The sequence below is a fragment of the Prionailurus bengalensis genome, chromosome E1 (genome assembly GCF_016509475.1).
Source record: "Prionailurus bengalensis isolate Pbe53 chromosome E1, Fcat_Pben_1.1_paternal_pri, whole genome shotgun sequence".
NCBI lineage: Eukaryota > Metazoa > Chordata > Mammalia > Carnivora > Felidae > Prionailurus > Prionailurus bengalensis.
In genome coordinates, this window is record NC_057347.1 from 42,197,018 (window position 1) to 42,214,463 (window position 17,446).

Sequence of the window (17,446 nt, forward strand, 5' to 3'; positions counted from 1 at the left end):
CGAAGAGGGTCCAATCACCCGGGTTCCTGGAGGTCCAGAGCCCTTGAAGTTTGGTGCAAAATTTGGGAGGGAGAAAGGCTCACCACACACTCAAAAGAGGTGAGACCGTCACGAGTGTTTCCAAAAAGTGTAGAAACTGCCCAGTTCTACCTGCACAAACACCCACGCAATGGGAATCAGTCAGTCCTGGTCTCTAGCTTCTGCCTGTTGAGCCATGAGCAAGTTACTTCGCCTCTGGTCCTCAGCCTTCCTTTAAAGTGAGAATTGTAATAATCTCTACCTCGTGTGGCTGTTGTTATGATTAATTGAGATAATGATATAAAGGATCTAGCATATGCTTGACGAGGAAGGGCGCGATAATGGTGCTATTGTTGGCCCAGGGTGAAGTGGAAGCTCACCTCCACTCAGATAAGATCCACCGTTGGGCAGTCATAATGCTTAGGAATTTCTTCTAGAGGTGCAAGCAGTTTCTGAGAATCACCAATCGGTTCCACTGGTTCACGTATGGCAGTCTTTTCCTTCTTCCTTAGCTACATTTGAACCTCACATTTGAAGCCTTCCCTAGCCTCACAGCCAAGCTCTCTTTTTTTCCAGTTTCTGGTTGTCATCATTATGTAGCTTCTGGGTGGCCAAATCCTCACTAATCTGGTATCCCTCTCTTGGTTTTCTCTGATTTTCACCTTCTTCTCACAGTGTGGTGTCCCAAAAGGGATTGGATACTTAGAGCAAGGACATTGTCCCCCAGAGGACAACAGGATTCTCTCCTCATTGGGTCTCCTAGTTGATCCTCTGACTTAAAGAAACTTGTTATGAGTTTGTGATACCAGATTCTTTTTCCCTCCCTCCCTTCCTTGTTCCTTCCTTCCTTCCTTCCTTCCTCCCTCCCTTCCTTCCTTCCTCCTACCTTCTCTCCCTTCTCTTCTTTCCTTCTCTTTTTCTTTTTCTTTTCTTGTTTCCCTCCTTTTGTCTCTCCCTCTCCCCTTTCCTCCCTCTTTCTCAGAAATTTCCATCTAACCAGATTTCCCAGTCTTCTTATGTAACCAATTTTTCACAGCCTCAACACAGGATTTAGCATTCGTCCCTGGTGAGTTTCATCTTGTTGGTTTCCACCCAACTTTACAATCTGTCAAGGCTGCCTTGAATGGGCTTCAGTCACCCATTGTGCTGGGGCTCCCTCACAGCCAGCAGCCACCTGCGGGGTGGAGAGCAGCTTCCCTGCCTCCTTTCAGGGGTCTCATGACAATACCAGGCAGCTCAGAACCAGGATGGAGCTTGTAGAAGGAACAACCTTCTAGAGATCTTCTTCAGCTTTATCAAAATTCTTCAGTTTTAAATCCAGCTCACATTTCTGTCTCGCCAAACGCTTTGCTGGATCAAGATAAACTGTCTGGGCCCATCCAGTTGCAGTGGTGGAGTGGAGAGGGAGTCTGGCTGGTGTTGAAGGATCACAGCAGCTTAATCTTTTCCTAAGCAGTCACAGTCACCCAACTAAAAACCTGTTCTGGAACTTGCCATGCATGGATGTCAAATTGTTTTCTTTTCAAAATTTACCTTTACCTATTTGGGTAAAATCAAATACCAGAAGTTCCTGTGAAGTAAGCCTGTTCGTCAATGGCTTCCCCCAACACTTAGCATCTAGTCCAAAGTCCTACCCATGGCTGAAAGATGCTGCCTGCCTGCTCCCCAGCCCTGACCTCAACTGGACCCATGCCTGCCTCCAATCCATGGGCCTCCTTGCTTTTACTTAAACACATCAAGCCTGCTCCCACCTCAGGGCCTTTTCACTGGCTGCTCTTTCTGTCCAAAACATGTTATTCCTGTGCAGCCATTGTCTCTTTCATCCATCTCTCTCCTCACCTCATCGGAGAGGCCTTCCCTGACCACTCTACCTAAAATGGCAGCCCTCTCCCACAGAATTCTATCACAATCTCTTTACCTTTATTTTTACTCCCAGCACTGACCACCACTGACCATACATTTATTTACTTGTTTCCTCTTTACCCCGGGTTGAATGTAAGTTCCAAAAGGACAGGTACTTTGTTTTGTTCATTACCCTGTCTCAGCACTGGGAGAGCACTGGGCACATGGTAGCCGTTCAATAAATATTTATTGAACCCATAAATCAACACGTTTCTCAGGACTCCTGGTGGACCCTGACGGCTATCCCTGGATTCCAGTCTCAGCGGGCGGAGGGAGAGCTATCTTCCACTCCTAGGCCCGTGAACTCCTTGCCCGGGGCCTCTTTCCTAACTGAAGAGCCTTCTCCTTGATGGGGAGGAAGGGTAGCTGGACAGCAATGCCTAATCTCCTCTCCCTGGTGTGATGCTGCCTTCCTCAGGCTGAGGGTTTAGTCAGCCTCCCCTGCCCCTCCTCAATCTGAACATGGCTTTAAAAGCTTTTCTTTTCTTTTTTCTTTTCTTTTCTTTTCTTTTCTTTTCTTTTCTTTTCTTTTCTTTTCTTTTCTTTTCTTTCTTTTCTTTTAACAGGAGTGGGAAGAGCATGTTATGTTCCCAATCTCAGGTCAACTTGAGGCTTATCCCTCAAAAAAAAAAAAAAAAAATACTGTTTAAAGCTGTCCACCACAGACCAGCCTGCCTTCTCCGATGCCCCCAATTTCCACGCCACCCAGACATCCCATCTTTCTCCAGTATCACCTGGAAGCTCTGTCACCCTTTCTCCCCTGTTCCACCCCACTCTCCACTTCCAGGCACTCCCCAAAGATGATAATATGCCACCTTTGCTTGGCAGAGACACTCTCCACTCACCCTCTGCCAGCCCCAGCCCCTCACTCCAAACATCACCTCATGCCCGGTGCCCTTCTCTTCACTGAGCCAAGAGGAGACAGCGTGCTGGGGGTTGGGGCTCAGCCTCTTTATTTGCCAGCAGGGAAGGGAGTGGCCAGCTCTCACTGGAGGGGAGAATATCGGGTGTCTAGGGGACAGCTCCAACCCATAGAGCTGGGGGTGCACCCTGAAGAAGGGGAGGGGCGGGCACGCCTGCCGCCTTCCTCCCAGGATGCTCCCAGGACACAGCGACGCTGCCCCTTCACTCCTCCTCTTCATCTTCTTCTAGTGGTGGCCGAACACGCTTGAAGAAGCCAACCTGGGGGCGCACAAGGGCCGGGGACAGGGTGTAAAGATGATGGGTGGGCCCCAGAGCAGCAGTTGAGGAAGAATTCTAGAAAGCAGCCAGGCACGAGGTCCTGTCCCTGGACCAGCACAGAATCGGATCCCACTGCCAACACAGATGGCCGCCGTCCCCACTCAGAGAGAATACATGTAACGAGTTGCTTTTTTCTTTTTTTCCCTTGACTTTTTATCCTTTCTTTTAACGTTTATTTATTTATTTTGAGGGGGGCAGGCAGAGAGAGAGAGAGAGAGAGAGAGAGAGAGAGAGAATCTCGAGAAGGCTCTGCGCTGTTAGCTCAGAGCCTGACATGGGGCTCATTCCCACAAACTGTGACCTCATGACCTGAGCCGAAATCAAGAGTCAGACACTCAACTGACTGAGCCACCCAGGCACCCCCACTCTTGACTTTTTCTTAAATATTGGCGATTGTGTATCTCTCTGTGACTCTAGCACACAATATGTATTTGATGATTTTAAGTCTTAACGCATGATTTTCCCTAAAAGTACCATGGCTTCCCAGAGCTTGAACACTTGAGCGAGTTTGAGAACAGCCCTCCTGGCACAGAGGAGGAAGTGACCCACCAGGGCCTCCCGGGTCTCCCACCTCAGTCAGGGGGAAGGACGGAGTCAGGAGGAGGTGAGCCCTGTCTTCCTCAGCAGCCAGGGAATTCCTGAAGGCAGGACTCACTCCCTGTGACTCTTCAGTGACAGTCAGTGACAGACTGACTCTGTCAGTGGGGAACAGACTGAAAAGGCCTTAGGATTTCAGGGGCCACCTCTCCCAGAGGTCTGTGCCCTGGAAGAGGTCCTCTGGAGAATGAGACTCTAATGGTAGAGATGTGAATGGACCCTAAGTCACCATCTCTCTCTGCCTCCCTGTGAGGTAGGGCAGGGCCAACTGTGTGCCCTCCTGGGGACCCCACTCTCCCTTCAGGACTTACCTTCCACATGGCCAGGACCAGGACCGTGAGCAACAGCAGGCCACCCAATACGCCTAACAGCACCCACCAGATTGGAATGTCTCTCTCCTCCAAGACACGAAGCAGCTGCGTCTCGACCTGAAGGCAAACCCACGTGTCTTCTCAGTCACCCTGACACCTGTCTTTCCCAAAGACTCAAACTTGTGGGATGCGCATCTCTGAGCCAGCCACCTACCTGTGCCGCCCCTTGGACCCAGGGGTGTCCCGCCCCCATCCTGCAGGGTGCAGACACTTGGGAAGACAGTGGGTCCTGCAGGGCTCCTGTCCCCTGCCACCATGGGTCTATACTCACCTCAACTTCTCCACTGGGCAGGCTGAGGGCGGGCACAGAGTAAGGAAGGGAGGAGACGTTGAACCAAGCTTTTGACTTTAGCACGAACTGATCCAGTGGCCTCTGAATGGGGTGGGGGTGAAAGCCATTTACATGAGTCTATTGGTTGTAGGAGTCCTGGCCCCAGCCTCCCCGCTACCTTGGAGCCTAAGCCTGGCTCCTCGAAAATAAGCCTTGCCTTCCCTCTCTCTTCACCACAACCACCACCACCCCCCCCATGCCCTATCTCTCCCCAGAACAAACTTGGTCCCCACCGCCAGAAAGCCCCGCCCTCCAGCATCTGCCCCCACCTGTTGGAGGGTGGGCAGCCACAGGAAGGCCAGCACCGTGACCATGGCCCGCTGCCCTCGTGCCATCTCCTGTAGCTCACACTGCACCACTGTACAGGGCACTGAGTCGCAGCTCTAAGGGGATGAGTCATTAGTTCCCAGCCCCTCTGACCCCTCACCCCAAGGACCCAACAACAGGAAGGGGCAGGGGGGCAGGGAGCTCCAGGCTCCCTCTCAGGAAGGGCCTCAGATTCAAGCGTCTGACGTTGTCTCTAAATGGGGTTGCTCACATCGTTCCAGAAATGCGAGGAAGGGCCGAGAAGAAGTGGGTCATCATATAGTGTTCAATACCCAGAATTTTTGTAACTCTGCTTTGGCATTTCTCCATTTTCTTTAATGTACCAGGAACCTTTGAAAATTCAAATATTCCCACCCGGCCCAGACACAAGACCAGCTCAACCCTTCATATTCATTTGGAGTGTTCCGTGGGACCAAGGTGGCACACCCAAAGCCCACATCACACTGCCAGCCGCTCTCCCTGCTTCCCAGAGCCTCTGTCCCCTGGGCCCCAGGGAAGAAGTCCCAGCTGCAGACCACAGAGCTTGCTCACCAGGTGAACTGGATCCTGAAGCCTGGAGGGCTGGTTGGACCCTGGCAGGAGGGCCTGTCTGCGGTCCCGCTTGTGATGCCCCCTGTAAATGGGGGAAGGGCTGGGGGTAGGCAGCCCCCAGTCCAGCTGGGGAGGCAAAGAGCAGTCAGTCGGTCCCGAGCACCGATCATCTCCCCACCCTCCCAGAGGGGCCCTGGTTGCTGGGCCGGGGCCTCACCCATAGCTGTTTCTTCCACCCAGGCTCTCACCTTGAGGGGGTTAGGAGCCGGCTGTGGGGAGCATTGAAGCCCCCCCTGAGGCTGTATATCCAAGATGTAGAGCAGGTCAGAGGGCTGGGACTGGCTGGGAAAGCTAAGGCTGAGGTGGAGGCCACTTACAGTGCTGGGGCCATTGTTATGGAGCTGGTGGGTGGTGATGGCAGATGTTAGGTAGCTCAGCACCTAGTGAGTGCATAGCTCTTGGGTACCCCCCACCCCAGCCTGGGTCCCAGGTGGTCCTTGGTACCTCATAGGTGTGCTCAACTTTGGGGCCCCAGCTGTCCGAGCTGTTCTCCCCGTTGCTTTCTTCCGCCACCATCAGCAAGGAGGCTGGAAAGGAGTTCCTGCAGGGGCCCAAGCCCCCAGGGTGAGCTTGAGCACCTGACTTGCCCGTAGGGCTTCCCCCCAGGCCCTCTGAACCTTCGGGTCCTGCCCACCATCTCCCTGATCTACCCCTGGTCTCACCCTAGCAGCTCCATGTGGGCCTTTGCCCGGACTGGTACATCCAGCCGCACAGCCTCGCTGTTTGGATTCTGGCTATTCTTGCTGGAGGGGAGGGGACAGGAGAAGCATGTCAGGGACACCAGCCCAGTGAACATCAGAACTCTCTGGACGGGGCCAGAATTTCAGAAGCTTCAGGAAGCGCTAACTCCACAGGCAGCATGCCACACTGAAGTTAGACCTGGGTAAGAACTTCCTCTAGGGCTCCAAGACTCAGAAACAAGTCTCTGGGGGAAGAAAGGGAACAAGGACGTCTGAAGAGCAGGCATTCCAAAAGACCCTTCTGGAAGGAGAGCATCTCAGGGTCTCTGCATCGGGGTCAGATAGGGGAAGGGTGGTGGGTAGGAACGCTCCCCTGCCCATACCTTCTGATCTGCAGCCAGAAGGACACATGCTCCCCAGCCTCTTCCAGGGCCCCCACGCTCACCAACATCGTGATTCCTATCTGAGAGAGAGGGAGGGCCAAAGTCACGGCCCAAATGCCCACTCTGGGCAGCCTTGTCCTGAATGTGGCCTCCAGTTTCCATCCTCCAAGTCACCATTGTTATCTCAGAAGCCCACTCAGAGAGGGAAAGTCACTCACCCAAGAACGCAGGGAGTGTGAGGCCCAGGATTCCAGCCCGGGGCTATATGACTCCAAACCCAGCCCCTAAAGCTCGGCTGTGTATGAGCCTCTGGTGGAGCAGACCAAGCACCCACGACTTGTGCCTCACCTGGGCATTTTTCTTCATCGGGTTGCCCAGCTCACACAGCACCACCTTGGTCTCATTCTCTTTCTTCTGGTTACAGATGAGTCTCTCAAAGCCCTTCAGGAAGGTAGTTTCAAGAAAGAAGATGGTTGCAGAGCATCCCATATATATTTAAGCTCCCTTGGAAAGTCTGGAAGAGACTTGTGTGCAAGGGTGCAGAGAGGGGTGCCTTGGGGTGGGAGTCTGAGGGACTGTCACGTTCTTCCTTGTGTCTCATAGTAGCACCTGATCATTTTTAAAAAATTTTATTAATGTTTATTTACTTTTGAGAGAGAGAAAGAGAGAGCACAAGTGAGGGAAGGACAGAGAGAGTGAGACACAGAATCTGAAGCTAGTTTCAGGCTCTAAGCTGTCAGCACAGAGCCTGATGCGGGGCTCGAACTCACGAACCATGACATCATGACCCGAGCCGAAGTCAGACACCTATCCGACTGAGCCACCCAGGCACCCCGTGCCTTATCATTTTTTTTTAAGTTTACTTATTTTATTTTTGAGAGAGAGAGAGAGAGAGAGGCAGAAAGAGAGTCACAAGCAGGCTCTGCACAGTCAGCATAGAGCCTGATGCAGGGCTCAAACTCATGAACCATGAGATCATGACCTGAGCGCAAATCAAGAGTTGGTCGCTTAACTGAATGAGCCAGGCACCCTGGGCAACGTATTATTTTTAATGAAATTTTGGGAAATAAAAATACAAAAACATTACATACAGGATGCTTCCATTGTTAGAAACTACATCAACAAAATAAAAAATAAATACATGCCCATGTTAAGTGTCTGTGGATGCTAAGAAAAAAGACTGAAAGGAAATCCACCAAATGTTAACAGAAGTTTCTGCTAACATTTCGTACCTGAGCCATTTGGGGTTTGCGTTTTATAATAGAGCCCTTGGATTTTATGCCATTAGCAAAAAAAAAAAAAAAAAAAAAAAAAATCAGTTTTACAGCAATGCATAAGAGAAGTGGAGGTGGGGGGGTCTCAGGTGGAAAATGAGAGTCAAGGCTCTTGTACCTCCCAGGTCCCCAGCAATGCCCCTGGGTGGGGCCTCACCTCAATGTTGCCGATGGCCCTCATGTAGTGGGCACCTGGGGGCAGGTGCACAACCAGCTCGGCCTCGTAGGCCCCCTCTCCCTCATTGACTGCATCCATCTGTAGCTTCAGCACATTGTCAGCTCCAATGAGGAGTGGGGAGCCCATCCTGTGAGGACAAAGGAGTTACAAAAAAAAAAAAAAAAAAAAAAAGCAGAGGAGGCTTGGTCCAGGCCCAGGATCCGGGAAGGGGTGAGGACAGAGTATCAGGCCCCCCGGCGGGGTGCGGGGGGCGGGGCGAAGGGGTGTCATGGGACAGACGGCCTCCTCACACGTTGGCGGTGAGCTGGAGCTGGGGCACACACAGATCATCCTCTCCGCAGTCCAGGATGATGCGGGTCTAAAAGAGGCATGTCAAGATGTGTGGGTGAGCTGGGGGTGTGGGAAGTTTGAGGGTCACATTGGAACTTAGGGAATTAGGTCCAAGAATGAAAAGGAGTTTGGAGCTGACGTCAGGGCTTGAGGATTTGCATCAGGGTTTGGGACGATGTCAGGATGGTGACATCAAGGTTCATGTGTTTGTCAGTGTTTAGAGGTAACATCAACAACACTTGGGACCTGTGTCGGGGTTTAGGGAATTTTGAGATTTGGAGGTTTTTCATTAGGGTTTGGTGTGACAGCACAGATGAGAGGTGACATCAAGATTGTGGGGTTCACATTATGACTTTGACACTAACCCTAACCCTGAGCGGGGGTCCTGCACCTCCCTTGACTGCTCCCGCCCACCCCCACCTGCTGCTGGACATGGGTGTCCCCGTGAAGCACGAGCTCGGGGGGTATTCCGTCCTTCTCGGGCTGCAGGGACACATTGAAGCTGAGCACGATGGGGCTCAGCTTGTCCCGGAAATCAGCCTCATCCTAGGGAGGGGACAAGAGTCAGACTGTGCACCCTGCTATACGTGTCCCACTGACCACCCCCGTACCCACAGCGCTCAGCCCGTGCCCCGGGGCTGGACGAACAGGCTGGCGCACCCAGCCCGGCCCATCCCCAGCCTGGCGTACCCGGAGGAAGGCCGTGGTGGAGTGGCAGATGGGGCTGTGCCTCCCGCCCAGGTCCAGATGCAGGGTGGTGCCTGCCTGTTGAGAATTCAGCAGTAGCACCCGCCGGCCCTGGCGAGGCTTCTGCCGGTCCAGCTGGAGCTCAGCATGTAGGGCTGGCAGGGCGAGCGGGGAGGGTCAGAGTCTCCCTGGCCAGCCTCCAGGGGAGCCCAGGACCACCTCCCTCCTGTCCCCACCACGACACTCACGCAGCTTCTGAGGAATGCTGTGCCCAGTGACTCCTACACACATCTGGATGTTAAAGCTGCAAAGATGTGAGTTGGGCTCAGGGACTAGGATCCCTCAAGGTCCCAGACCTTGCCTGGGCCCTGCCCTCCGTCTCCTCACCAGCTCACTGGTGTCTGGGTCTGAGGCAGGACACAGTTCTTCACAGCAGGATTCAGTGAATCTTGCACCAGCAGCTGCACATTGGCCATCACCACTGGCTGAGCTCTGGTGGGATGGGGGCATGCTTGTCATTATCCCCTCCTGAACTGGTATCCTCTGATGGTGTGGGCCCTCCGCCACCACGCCCCTAGAGCCAGCACTCACCTGTACACAGCCACCTGGTTAGCCCCATAAGCTCCTACCAGTAGGTCTATAGATATTGGAGGGGTCAGAATCAGCAGTTAGAGGGGGCAAGGGTGCTCATCACCTCTTTCCCAGAGTTTCCCACACCACTGCCTCCACTGAGTTTTGGCCTGGCCTCGCCTGGCCTCCCCTGGCCTCCCAGCCCCACAGAGGGGTCAGACGCTCAGTGGGGCACAGGCCCCTGACTGTATTTTTCAGCATGTCCAGCTAATGCCCAAGGGCCCTTCCTGGCTAGCCGGAGGCATTCCAGGGGCACCTGGGTATCCGTTGTCATCGATGTCTGTGCCACCTCGCAGGGAGAAGCCGAAGCCAGAGCCTGTGGGGAAGGGGCTGTCCAGGATCTGGGAGGGGCGTGAGCTAAGCCCCTCACTCTGACCCAGGAACACCAGCACTTGGCCCCGACCACTGGGACCCCCATAGGGGGCGGCCACTGCAACATCTGGAAGAAAGGGAGGGGCTGTTTGTTACAATTTTCTCCAATTTTTGTTTCTTATCCAGGCAGCCCTGAGCTCCTTCTCTGGGCAGACGGCAGGAGACCGTGAGAGGGATACTAAAGTCTGGTGCAAGGAAGCAGTTGTCCTGCCCCTCCAGGAGTTGATGAGTGAGTACAAAAGAGACCCATCAACTAGGATTATTATAAACACAGTAGCAGCCTTTGATAGCTATTGAGAAAATTTATTGACATGATTTCATTTAATCCTGAATTAGGCATTATTATTCCCATTATTTTTTAAAGACTATGAGAAATTACTTTTTTTTTTAGGTTTGTTTATTTATTTATTTTGAGAGGGAGAGAAAGAGCACAAACAAGCAGGGGAGGGGCAGAAAGAGAGGGAGAGAGAGAATCCCAAGCAGGCTCCGAGCTGTCAGCACACAGCCTGATGGGGGGCTTGAACCCACGAATCATGGGATCATGACCTGAGCCAAAATCAAGAGTTGGATGCTTAACTAACCAAGCCACCCAGGCACCCCAGGCATTATTATTCTAATTTTAGATGGAAAAACTGAGTCCCAGAAGAGTAAATAATCAAGACCAATGAAGAAATGGCTCCCTCTTCCCCTAGGGACCTTCACCCCATTTCAATTCCACCATGCAAACTCAGAGCCACACTATGGGCTTGTCATCACTAAGAACTTGTAAGATCACTCTTGAAGATATATTTGTTAATCATCATAATCTTATTAATTTGTAGGAGTTCTTTACATGTGATAAGAATTAAGATCTTTTATATATATGTTGTAACTGTCTTTCCTTTGTCTTCTGACTTTGTTTTCTATGCAGCTTTTTTTTTTTCTTTTAAAAATCTATTGATTGGGGTGCCCGGGTGGCTCAATGGGTCCTACTTGGGCTCAGGTCATGATCTCATGATTTGTGAGTTCGAGCCTGGTATCAGGCTTTGCGCTGAGAGTGCAGAGCCTGCTTGGGATTTTCTCTCTCTCTCTCTCACACACACACTCTCTCTCTCTCTCTGCCCCTCCCCCCCCCCACGCTCTCCCTCACTCTCTCCCTCTCTTTTCCTCCCATGCTTTCTCTGTCTCACAATAAATAAACTTTAAAAAACCTATTGATTTTTCTTTCTTTTTTTTTTTTTCTATTGATTTTTCTGATTGAGTTACACAGAATTCATCCATATAAGACCACTCTGACCACAGTCTCATGCCCAGACTCTGGGCCTCCATTCTCTCTTGATCTTTAGCACCTTCCTTTCTTTACTTCCGACCATTCGATCACCCTTGTCATATCCTCAGCCATCTTGCCCCACTGCCAGTCCTCAGCAAACCTGGCCAGACCTCACCAGATGGGGCCCCAGGGATTCCTGACCACCAGGAAGGTGGAGATGGAGGTACTGCCCAACTGTTCCGAGGGGGCACTGCTCAGCCCCCTCCCCCACTTTGCTCAGCGCCTATTTCAAACCTTCTTCATTCTGTCAAGTTCCCGGCCCCCACTTCCTTCACAAAGAGAAGCAGCCCAACTGTTGTGCTGTCAGTCCAAACCCGCTTTTCTGCCTTCCTTTACCCTGCCACCAGGCTAAACATCTCAGCCCGGTCTTCTCTGTGGCCCATCATAGGGACCCTCCTCCGGCTCACTTCCCTCCCCACCCTGTGTCCCCACAAGATCATTCCCTCCACATTCAACCTACTCCATATGCTTTGAAATTAAAATAGCCTTCCCTTGACCCTCATCTCCTTTCAGGACTCTGCTTGTTCTTTTCTTTTCTTTTCTTCTCTTTCTTTCTTTCTTTCTTTCTTTCTTTCTTTCTCTTTCTTTCTTTTCCTTTCACAAACTGAAAGAGCTGTCTACATTGGCTGCCTCCAATTCTTCACTTCCATTCATACCTAGCCCCCTGGCATTCTGACTTTTGTCTCTACCCGGCCCTGAATCAGTTTTTACCGCTGTCACCAATGACCTTCTTGCTAAAGTCCATGGATACTTCTCCAGCTCCATCTAAGTATGCCTTTCAGCAGCATCTGAAATCACCGATCCCCTTCCTCCTGCTCAAAGGGCTCTCTTCCTTTGAGTTCTGGGCCATCAGACCTCCTGGATCTACTACTTCTCTGGACACTCCTTTGTCTCCTTTCCAGACTCACTTCATCTGGGAGTCCCCTAAATGCTCTTGCTCCCAGGGCTTTGTCCTCTGCCTCTTCTCACTTCACAGGTGCCCAGGACCTCATCCAGCCTCCCCAGGCCTCTGTCTCTCATTCAGACCGCTCTGGTGGGAATGGGGAACCCAACTGTTCTCTGGAAGTCTGCCTACTGCTCCCAAGCCCTTCAAGGTCAAACAGGCGCAGCGCTGAGCTGCTGATCTCTGCCCCCCACTTCACCTTCCCAGACCTGCTGCTTGGTCTGAGTTCCAGGCAGTGAAGGCACCAATACCCCTCTCCACCAATGACTCACTCTCTCTTAGCTCCACATCCAGTCACCCATCAAGTCCCAAAAGTCCAGGTTCTGGATATCTGTGAAATCACCCCTGTCTCTAACTCCACTGCCGAAATCCACACCCAAGTGCTCACCATCTCTTGCCTAGACCAATGCAAACAAATCCTAACTGATCTCTTTCAACTCTTAAACCCACAGTCTTTGTTGCGGCTGTTAACCCCTCTGCAGCAAGTGGGGCACCTTTCTTCCCTTACCGTTGTAGCCATCCCGGTCGAGGTCGCCCAGAGGCGCGATGGCGGAGCCGAATCTCCCGTAGAGCTGTGTGCCCGTCAGCAGAACGCTGGGGGCGCCCAGTGGGTGGTGACCGCGAGGCTGCAGGAACAAGTACACACGCCCCACCTCGGCCAGTTTGCGGTCAGCGCGGCTCTCCATGTACAGTGGCGCGCCCACCAGCAGGTCGTGCCTCCTGCAGGCCAGACGGGCGGTTCCGTGGGGGTGGGTGAGAGGGATGCTGCGGGCCTGGGCCAAATCTCGCTCATTCTCGCCCTTCCGCGCCCCTCGGTGGTCACATGGGAACGGGCGAGGAAAGGAGGGGACCGAGAGCAGTCAACCTCTCTGGTAATAGGGGACTCAAGTCCGTAGGGATGGGGCGCCCCTCACCCGTCCCCGTTGACATCAGTGACGGCCACCGAGTGCCCGAAATACGAAGCCATCTGCAGGAAGACGAGGCTTACTTAATTCCTGCCCCCAGGCCGGCACCTTCTCTTAACACTGCCCTCCACGCTCCGCGGAATATTCTAGGGTTCCAGTTCCCCAGCGTCCGCCACCCCCCACCGGGACCGGTTTCCACCTGCTCTCCGTGCAGCCGGTGCAGCGTCTGGTGGTACGAGTTCAAAATTTCCACCTGCACAGACAACGCCCAGGCGCTCATCATTCTTGCTCCCGCTCCAGGGCAGAAAGGGCAGGGGGGGGGGGGGGGGCGCGGAGCGTAGGGGGCTTGTGAGGCTGAGGAATGGGGCCGAGAGCTTTGGGATGCCGGTGGCGGGACAAGGGGCACTCACCGCTCCCAGGGTCCAGCTCCAGGTGGGGGCGCCTAAGACATACTCTAGGGAGAGCCAGACCCCAGTTAATGAGGTCCTTCCAACCTACCCACCTCCCGCCCGCCATTCTGCCACCCAGGGGAGATTTCGTGGCGGGGAGTGGAGGTGCTCCTCCCCGGGCTGGGCTCCCCAACCTTTGCCCCTAAATGGATTTCTTGCCTGTAGTGTTGATATCCCCGTCGAACTCGCCCACGGCCACCGAGTACCCTGAAGACACGGCACGAATTATTCTTTCTGGGAGGGTGAAGCAGGGAGAGGGGCCAAGGGCGAGGAAGAAGGGGACCCAGAGACCCAAACCCTGCATCGCGTAGATGGGAAAACTGAGGCCATGGAGAGGCCAAGACCTGCCCTAGGGGGCCCAGCGAATCCAGGGCGGGGAAGGCGAGGTGGGGCATATGGGAGTTGGGCGGTCGGCGGGGAAACTGTGGGAGCAGAGAGTGGAGGCGCCTTCGATGCCTCTGGGGTTGGAGTTGGCCAGGGGGGTTGGACTGAGGGCGCTCCCGCAGGGGCAGGACCTGACCGGCGGAGGGGGCCGGTGATACTTAGAGGGATGAGAAGTCTAGAAGGGAGGGGCCAGGGTTACCCCGGTAGCCGTCGAAGTACACTGGGTTGTTGTAGTCTGCGGAGAAGCGCTGGGCGGGCACGTTCCACAAGAGGGTGCCTGGGCGGTAACTCGAGACGATATCGGCAATAGGAGCTCGCGCCAGGAGACCTAGGGCGCGAGGGACAGCGGGTGTGGGGGCTGCGACGACTGGGGTCTCCCCAGGCCAAGAGGAGGGAGGGAGGTGTACGGATGGGCACGTACCTAAGAAAAAATAGCCGCCAGGGGCCCCAAGCACCAGCTCTCCAGCCTGAAAGGGAAACCCTGGAGGTGAGAGGGGCCCTGTTTGGGAGCTGCCCCCACGCCGCTTATGCTCCCTACTCGCCTGAGTGACCGCGGAGCTGAAGCCCGCTTCGCAGTAGCGCTTGTCTTCGGCTAGAGAAGGCAAAGAGGAGGGGTCAGCGAGGGGGCGGGTCAAGAATTGTGCGTGGGCGCTTGGGGCGGGGTAGGGGCGGGGCCACGGGGTTAATATGGAGGCGTGGCCTTGAGTCTGAGCCAGGCAGGGCGGGGCTAGAAGCTGGGCCCAGGAGTTGGGCCCACGGGGATGCGGACTGAAAGCCGGGCTTGGAGGGCGCTTGGGAGGTATCAGGTGAAGGAGGGAGCTAGGTGGCCGTGAGGGAACGGAGACAAAACGGAGAGCTGAACTCACTAAAGGGATTTGTCACGTAACCCCGGCTCATGGTGTTAGCTCGACAGGGCGAGTACTCCGCGCGGTAGCCGGTTTGGAGCTGAGCCACGAAGCAGCCACCTACGGGCGTCTTCTCAGCCTCCTCTGTCTTTTCTAGGGCGTTCCAGTGCTGCCAGGGGGCGCAGGCCTGGAGCAGGGCCACAGGAGAGTGGGGAACGGGCGGGATTCGGATTCCCCCCCGCCCCCCACCACGTGTCCCTGCCCACGACTGCTCTCTGTGCCCCGTTCCGCGGCGCCCACCACAATGTTGTTGTTCCAGCTGACGACCGACGCCCCCAGTCCTTGCCCGGCCTTGAAAGTTTGGAAGGTTTGGAAGCCTACGTGTCGGGTCTCATCATCTGGAGGGCGCAAGAAGGATGGGGCGCTGAAGCTCGGCTGTCCACGCTCCCTGTAACCCCTCCCTCTGCCTCCTTGAGCAGGACTCACTGAGGTCGAAGGGCAGCGAGGTGCACTGGCCGCCCTCGGTCCTCCAGGGGCACAGGAACACGCCGCCCGTCTCCTCCTGGCTGCGGCCCCGGGTCCTCGGGGCGCCCACCACGATGGCCACGCTGCGATGGAAAGCTGGGTGAGTGTGGCGCGGATTCCCGGGCACCACACGCCCCGGCACCTGCGCTGAGAGCACTACCTGGAAGGGCTGTGTGCCTTGGAGGGCACTGGGTCATCTTTCCTCAACGAGATATCACAGACCGTGGAGCCCAACCTTTTATGGCCAAACTGCCTCCCAGTGGGAGAAATCACGTGCCTAAAGTAACCTAGTGAGTTAAAGGTAAATCTGGTACTATAACCGTTTGGTTTGATTTGAATATGAGAAGTTTGTTATCCTTTCTGAAAAACACCTCCTAAGCTTTGCACATCATCCGAACTCCATATACCCCACCTCTACGCCCCACACCGAAAGCCAGGGATTTCCATGCCCCCTAGAGCTTAAGACCTTTACCTGAGAAGTAGTTTCAATGGTGAAGAATTAGGGAGGCTACTGGGCACCTCTAAAGTGAGGTACTGATATTGCTGAGGACCTTAGTAGATCTAGGTTCAAATAATAGCTCTATCATGTATAAACTGGGGACAATACCTACCAATCAATGTCAGGAGAAGTAAATGAAATAAATGTATGAGGGACATTTCTGCATGGTGCCAGCCAAATAACACATAACAAGTACTAAAAAAAAAAAAAGTATTAATTTTTTTCTTTCATCTCGTAGGATGTTTATTAAGTAATACCTATGAAGCCAATATCTGTAGAAACAAAGGGAAAGAAGCAAGAATGGGAAGAGAAACGAGTCAATGCAGATTCAGGCCCAGTGACAGTCACGGGCCAGCACCCTGGGAGCTCTGGAGCTACAAGGACCCTTCAGAACCATCGCAAGTTGAGGTGAGAACATCGGACCCTTACACCTCTCTCCTCCTTCCACACTCCTCATGATCAGTCATTGGTTATAGGCCACATTGGAAAGGGGACTTGACTTTGGGGGAGGTGACTCTTCAGCAGAGAAAATTCCCCAAGAGGCAGAGATACTTGAAGGCCATCTGCCATCCCCACTCCCCGAAGGTGAGCATCACAGCATCTACTACACACAATAAGTAACTAGTGCAGGGTAGTGACTATAAAGACAAGGAACCAGGACTCTAATCTTGGAAGTCTGATTTTGCAGCTGATTAATTCCAACCATTAATGCTCTATTGTTTCTTTTCAAAATATCTATACTTTTGATGGGGATGGGGGGTGGATAGAGTAGAAAAGCAAGGTGGAGTGGGTAGACAATTTCGCGGTTTTGCAAGTCAATTTAATAAATGTATTTTAAGGGGTGAGCGTGGAGTAGGTCATACAACTGACCCTTGGGGGGAAAATTAAGGCATCAAATTTTGCCTTTGTTCTTGCTGTAGTTTTGGTGCCCACCTCCCCTTTGGTGCCCCTCCCTGACACTCTTACCTGAGCCAGTTCTGCCAGTATTCCTAAAAAGAACTCAGTCTGACTAGAGCCTAGAAATCGCTTTGCTCAACCTCTATCACAAATGGGGAGCTTGAGGTTCACAGAAGCAGTGAGGGGGGCACAGAATCCTTCTCTCTCCCAACACCCAAACTTCTCCCGGGCTCACCTCCCACGGCTGTCCTTGTAGAAGTCCAGCGAAAACCCAAAGTGGCTGCCATTGGGGCCTGTGTAGAAGGTGAGCTGCACTGGGTCCAGGTTCAAGGCCCAGGCTGGAGGGACAGCATCGGGTCCCAAGAGCAGCTGCACCCACTCCAGAAGCCAGAGGGCATGAAGTGGACACACAGCTCTGGCCATCTTCCTTCTCCCACCACCTCCTAGGCAGGAATGGGCTAGCTTCTTCCTCTTCCTTTCAGTCTCTACCACCGGAAAGCTTTTCTTATCAAACTGGAACTCACTTGCTGAGCAGTGGGCAGAGGAAAGGGCTATAAGCCCTGGATACATATGGTTTCTTGGATTGCCAGAAAGGGGGTGAAGCCACCCTGGGGGTGGATGCTAATGGCTGAAAGCCATGACTCCTCCCTTTTCCTGAGAGTAGTTTATCACCAAGTCCTGTTGGTTCTGCCTCTCAACTATGTCTCTTGAGTCTTCACATTTGCACTACCACCATTCTAGTCTGAGCCACCATTCCTATCTGCTTGGGGTAATCAT

At 53.5% G+C, this 17,446-nt stretch overlaps 1 protein-coding gene across 1 annotated transcript; it reads right to left on the reverse strand.

The window, feature by feature from the left end:
* Positions 1 to 2,850: 2,850 nt before the first annotated feature.
* Positions 2,851 to 17,194, reverse strand: ITGA2B (integrin subunit alpha 2b). Its single transcript, XM_043584718.1, has 30 exons — positions 16,905 to 17,194; positions 15,235 to 15,356; positions 15,049 to 15,146; positions 14,770 to 14,935; positions 14,446 to 14,495; positions 14,325 to 14,370; positions 14,103 to 14,231; positions 13,679 to 13,726; positions 13,481 to 13,524; positions 13,270 to 13,323; positions 13,080 to 13,132; positions 12,674 to 12,885; positions 9,798 to 9,980; positions 9,503 to 9,548; positions 9,299 to 9,403; positions 9,160 to 9,215; positions 8,915 to 9,066; positions 8,645 to 8,770; positions 8,185 to 8,252; positions 7,874 to 8,021; positions 6,791 to 6,883; positions 6,443 to 6,522; positions 6,042 to 6,122; positions 5,824 to 5,920; positions 5,568 to 5,720; positions 5,320 to 5,445; positions 4,731 to 4,844; positions 4,402 to 4,503; positions 4,071 to 4,187; positions 2,851 to 3,102 (listed from the first exon to the last, which is right to left on the reverse strand). Exons 1-30 carry the CDS (start codon positions 17,090 to 17,092, stop codon positions 3,046 to 3,048), a joined length of 3,114 nt encoding a protein of 1,037 aa, XP_043440653.1. The 5' UTR covers positions 17,093 to 17,194; the 3' UTR covers positions 2,851 to 3,045.
* Positions 17,195 to 17,446: the final 252 nt, after the last annotated feature.

Excerpts from the sequence above, each read along its gene's own strand:
- ITGA2B (XM_043584718.1), bottom strand. The coding sequence starts at position 17,092 with ATGGCCAGAGCTGTGTGTCCACTTCATGCCCTCTGGCTTCTGGAGTGG. Across the intron at positions 13,133-13,269 it reads ACCGGCTGCACGGAGAGCAG|ATGGCTTCGTATTTCGGGCA; the intron begins GTGGAAACCGGT and ends GTCTTCCTGCAG. Across the intron at positions 6,884-7,873 it reads GGGCCATCGGCAACATTGAG|GGCTTTGAGAGACTCATCTG; the intron begins GTGAGGCCCCAC and ends ACCTTCCTGAAG.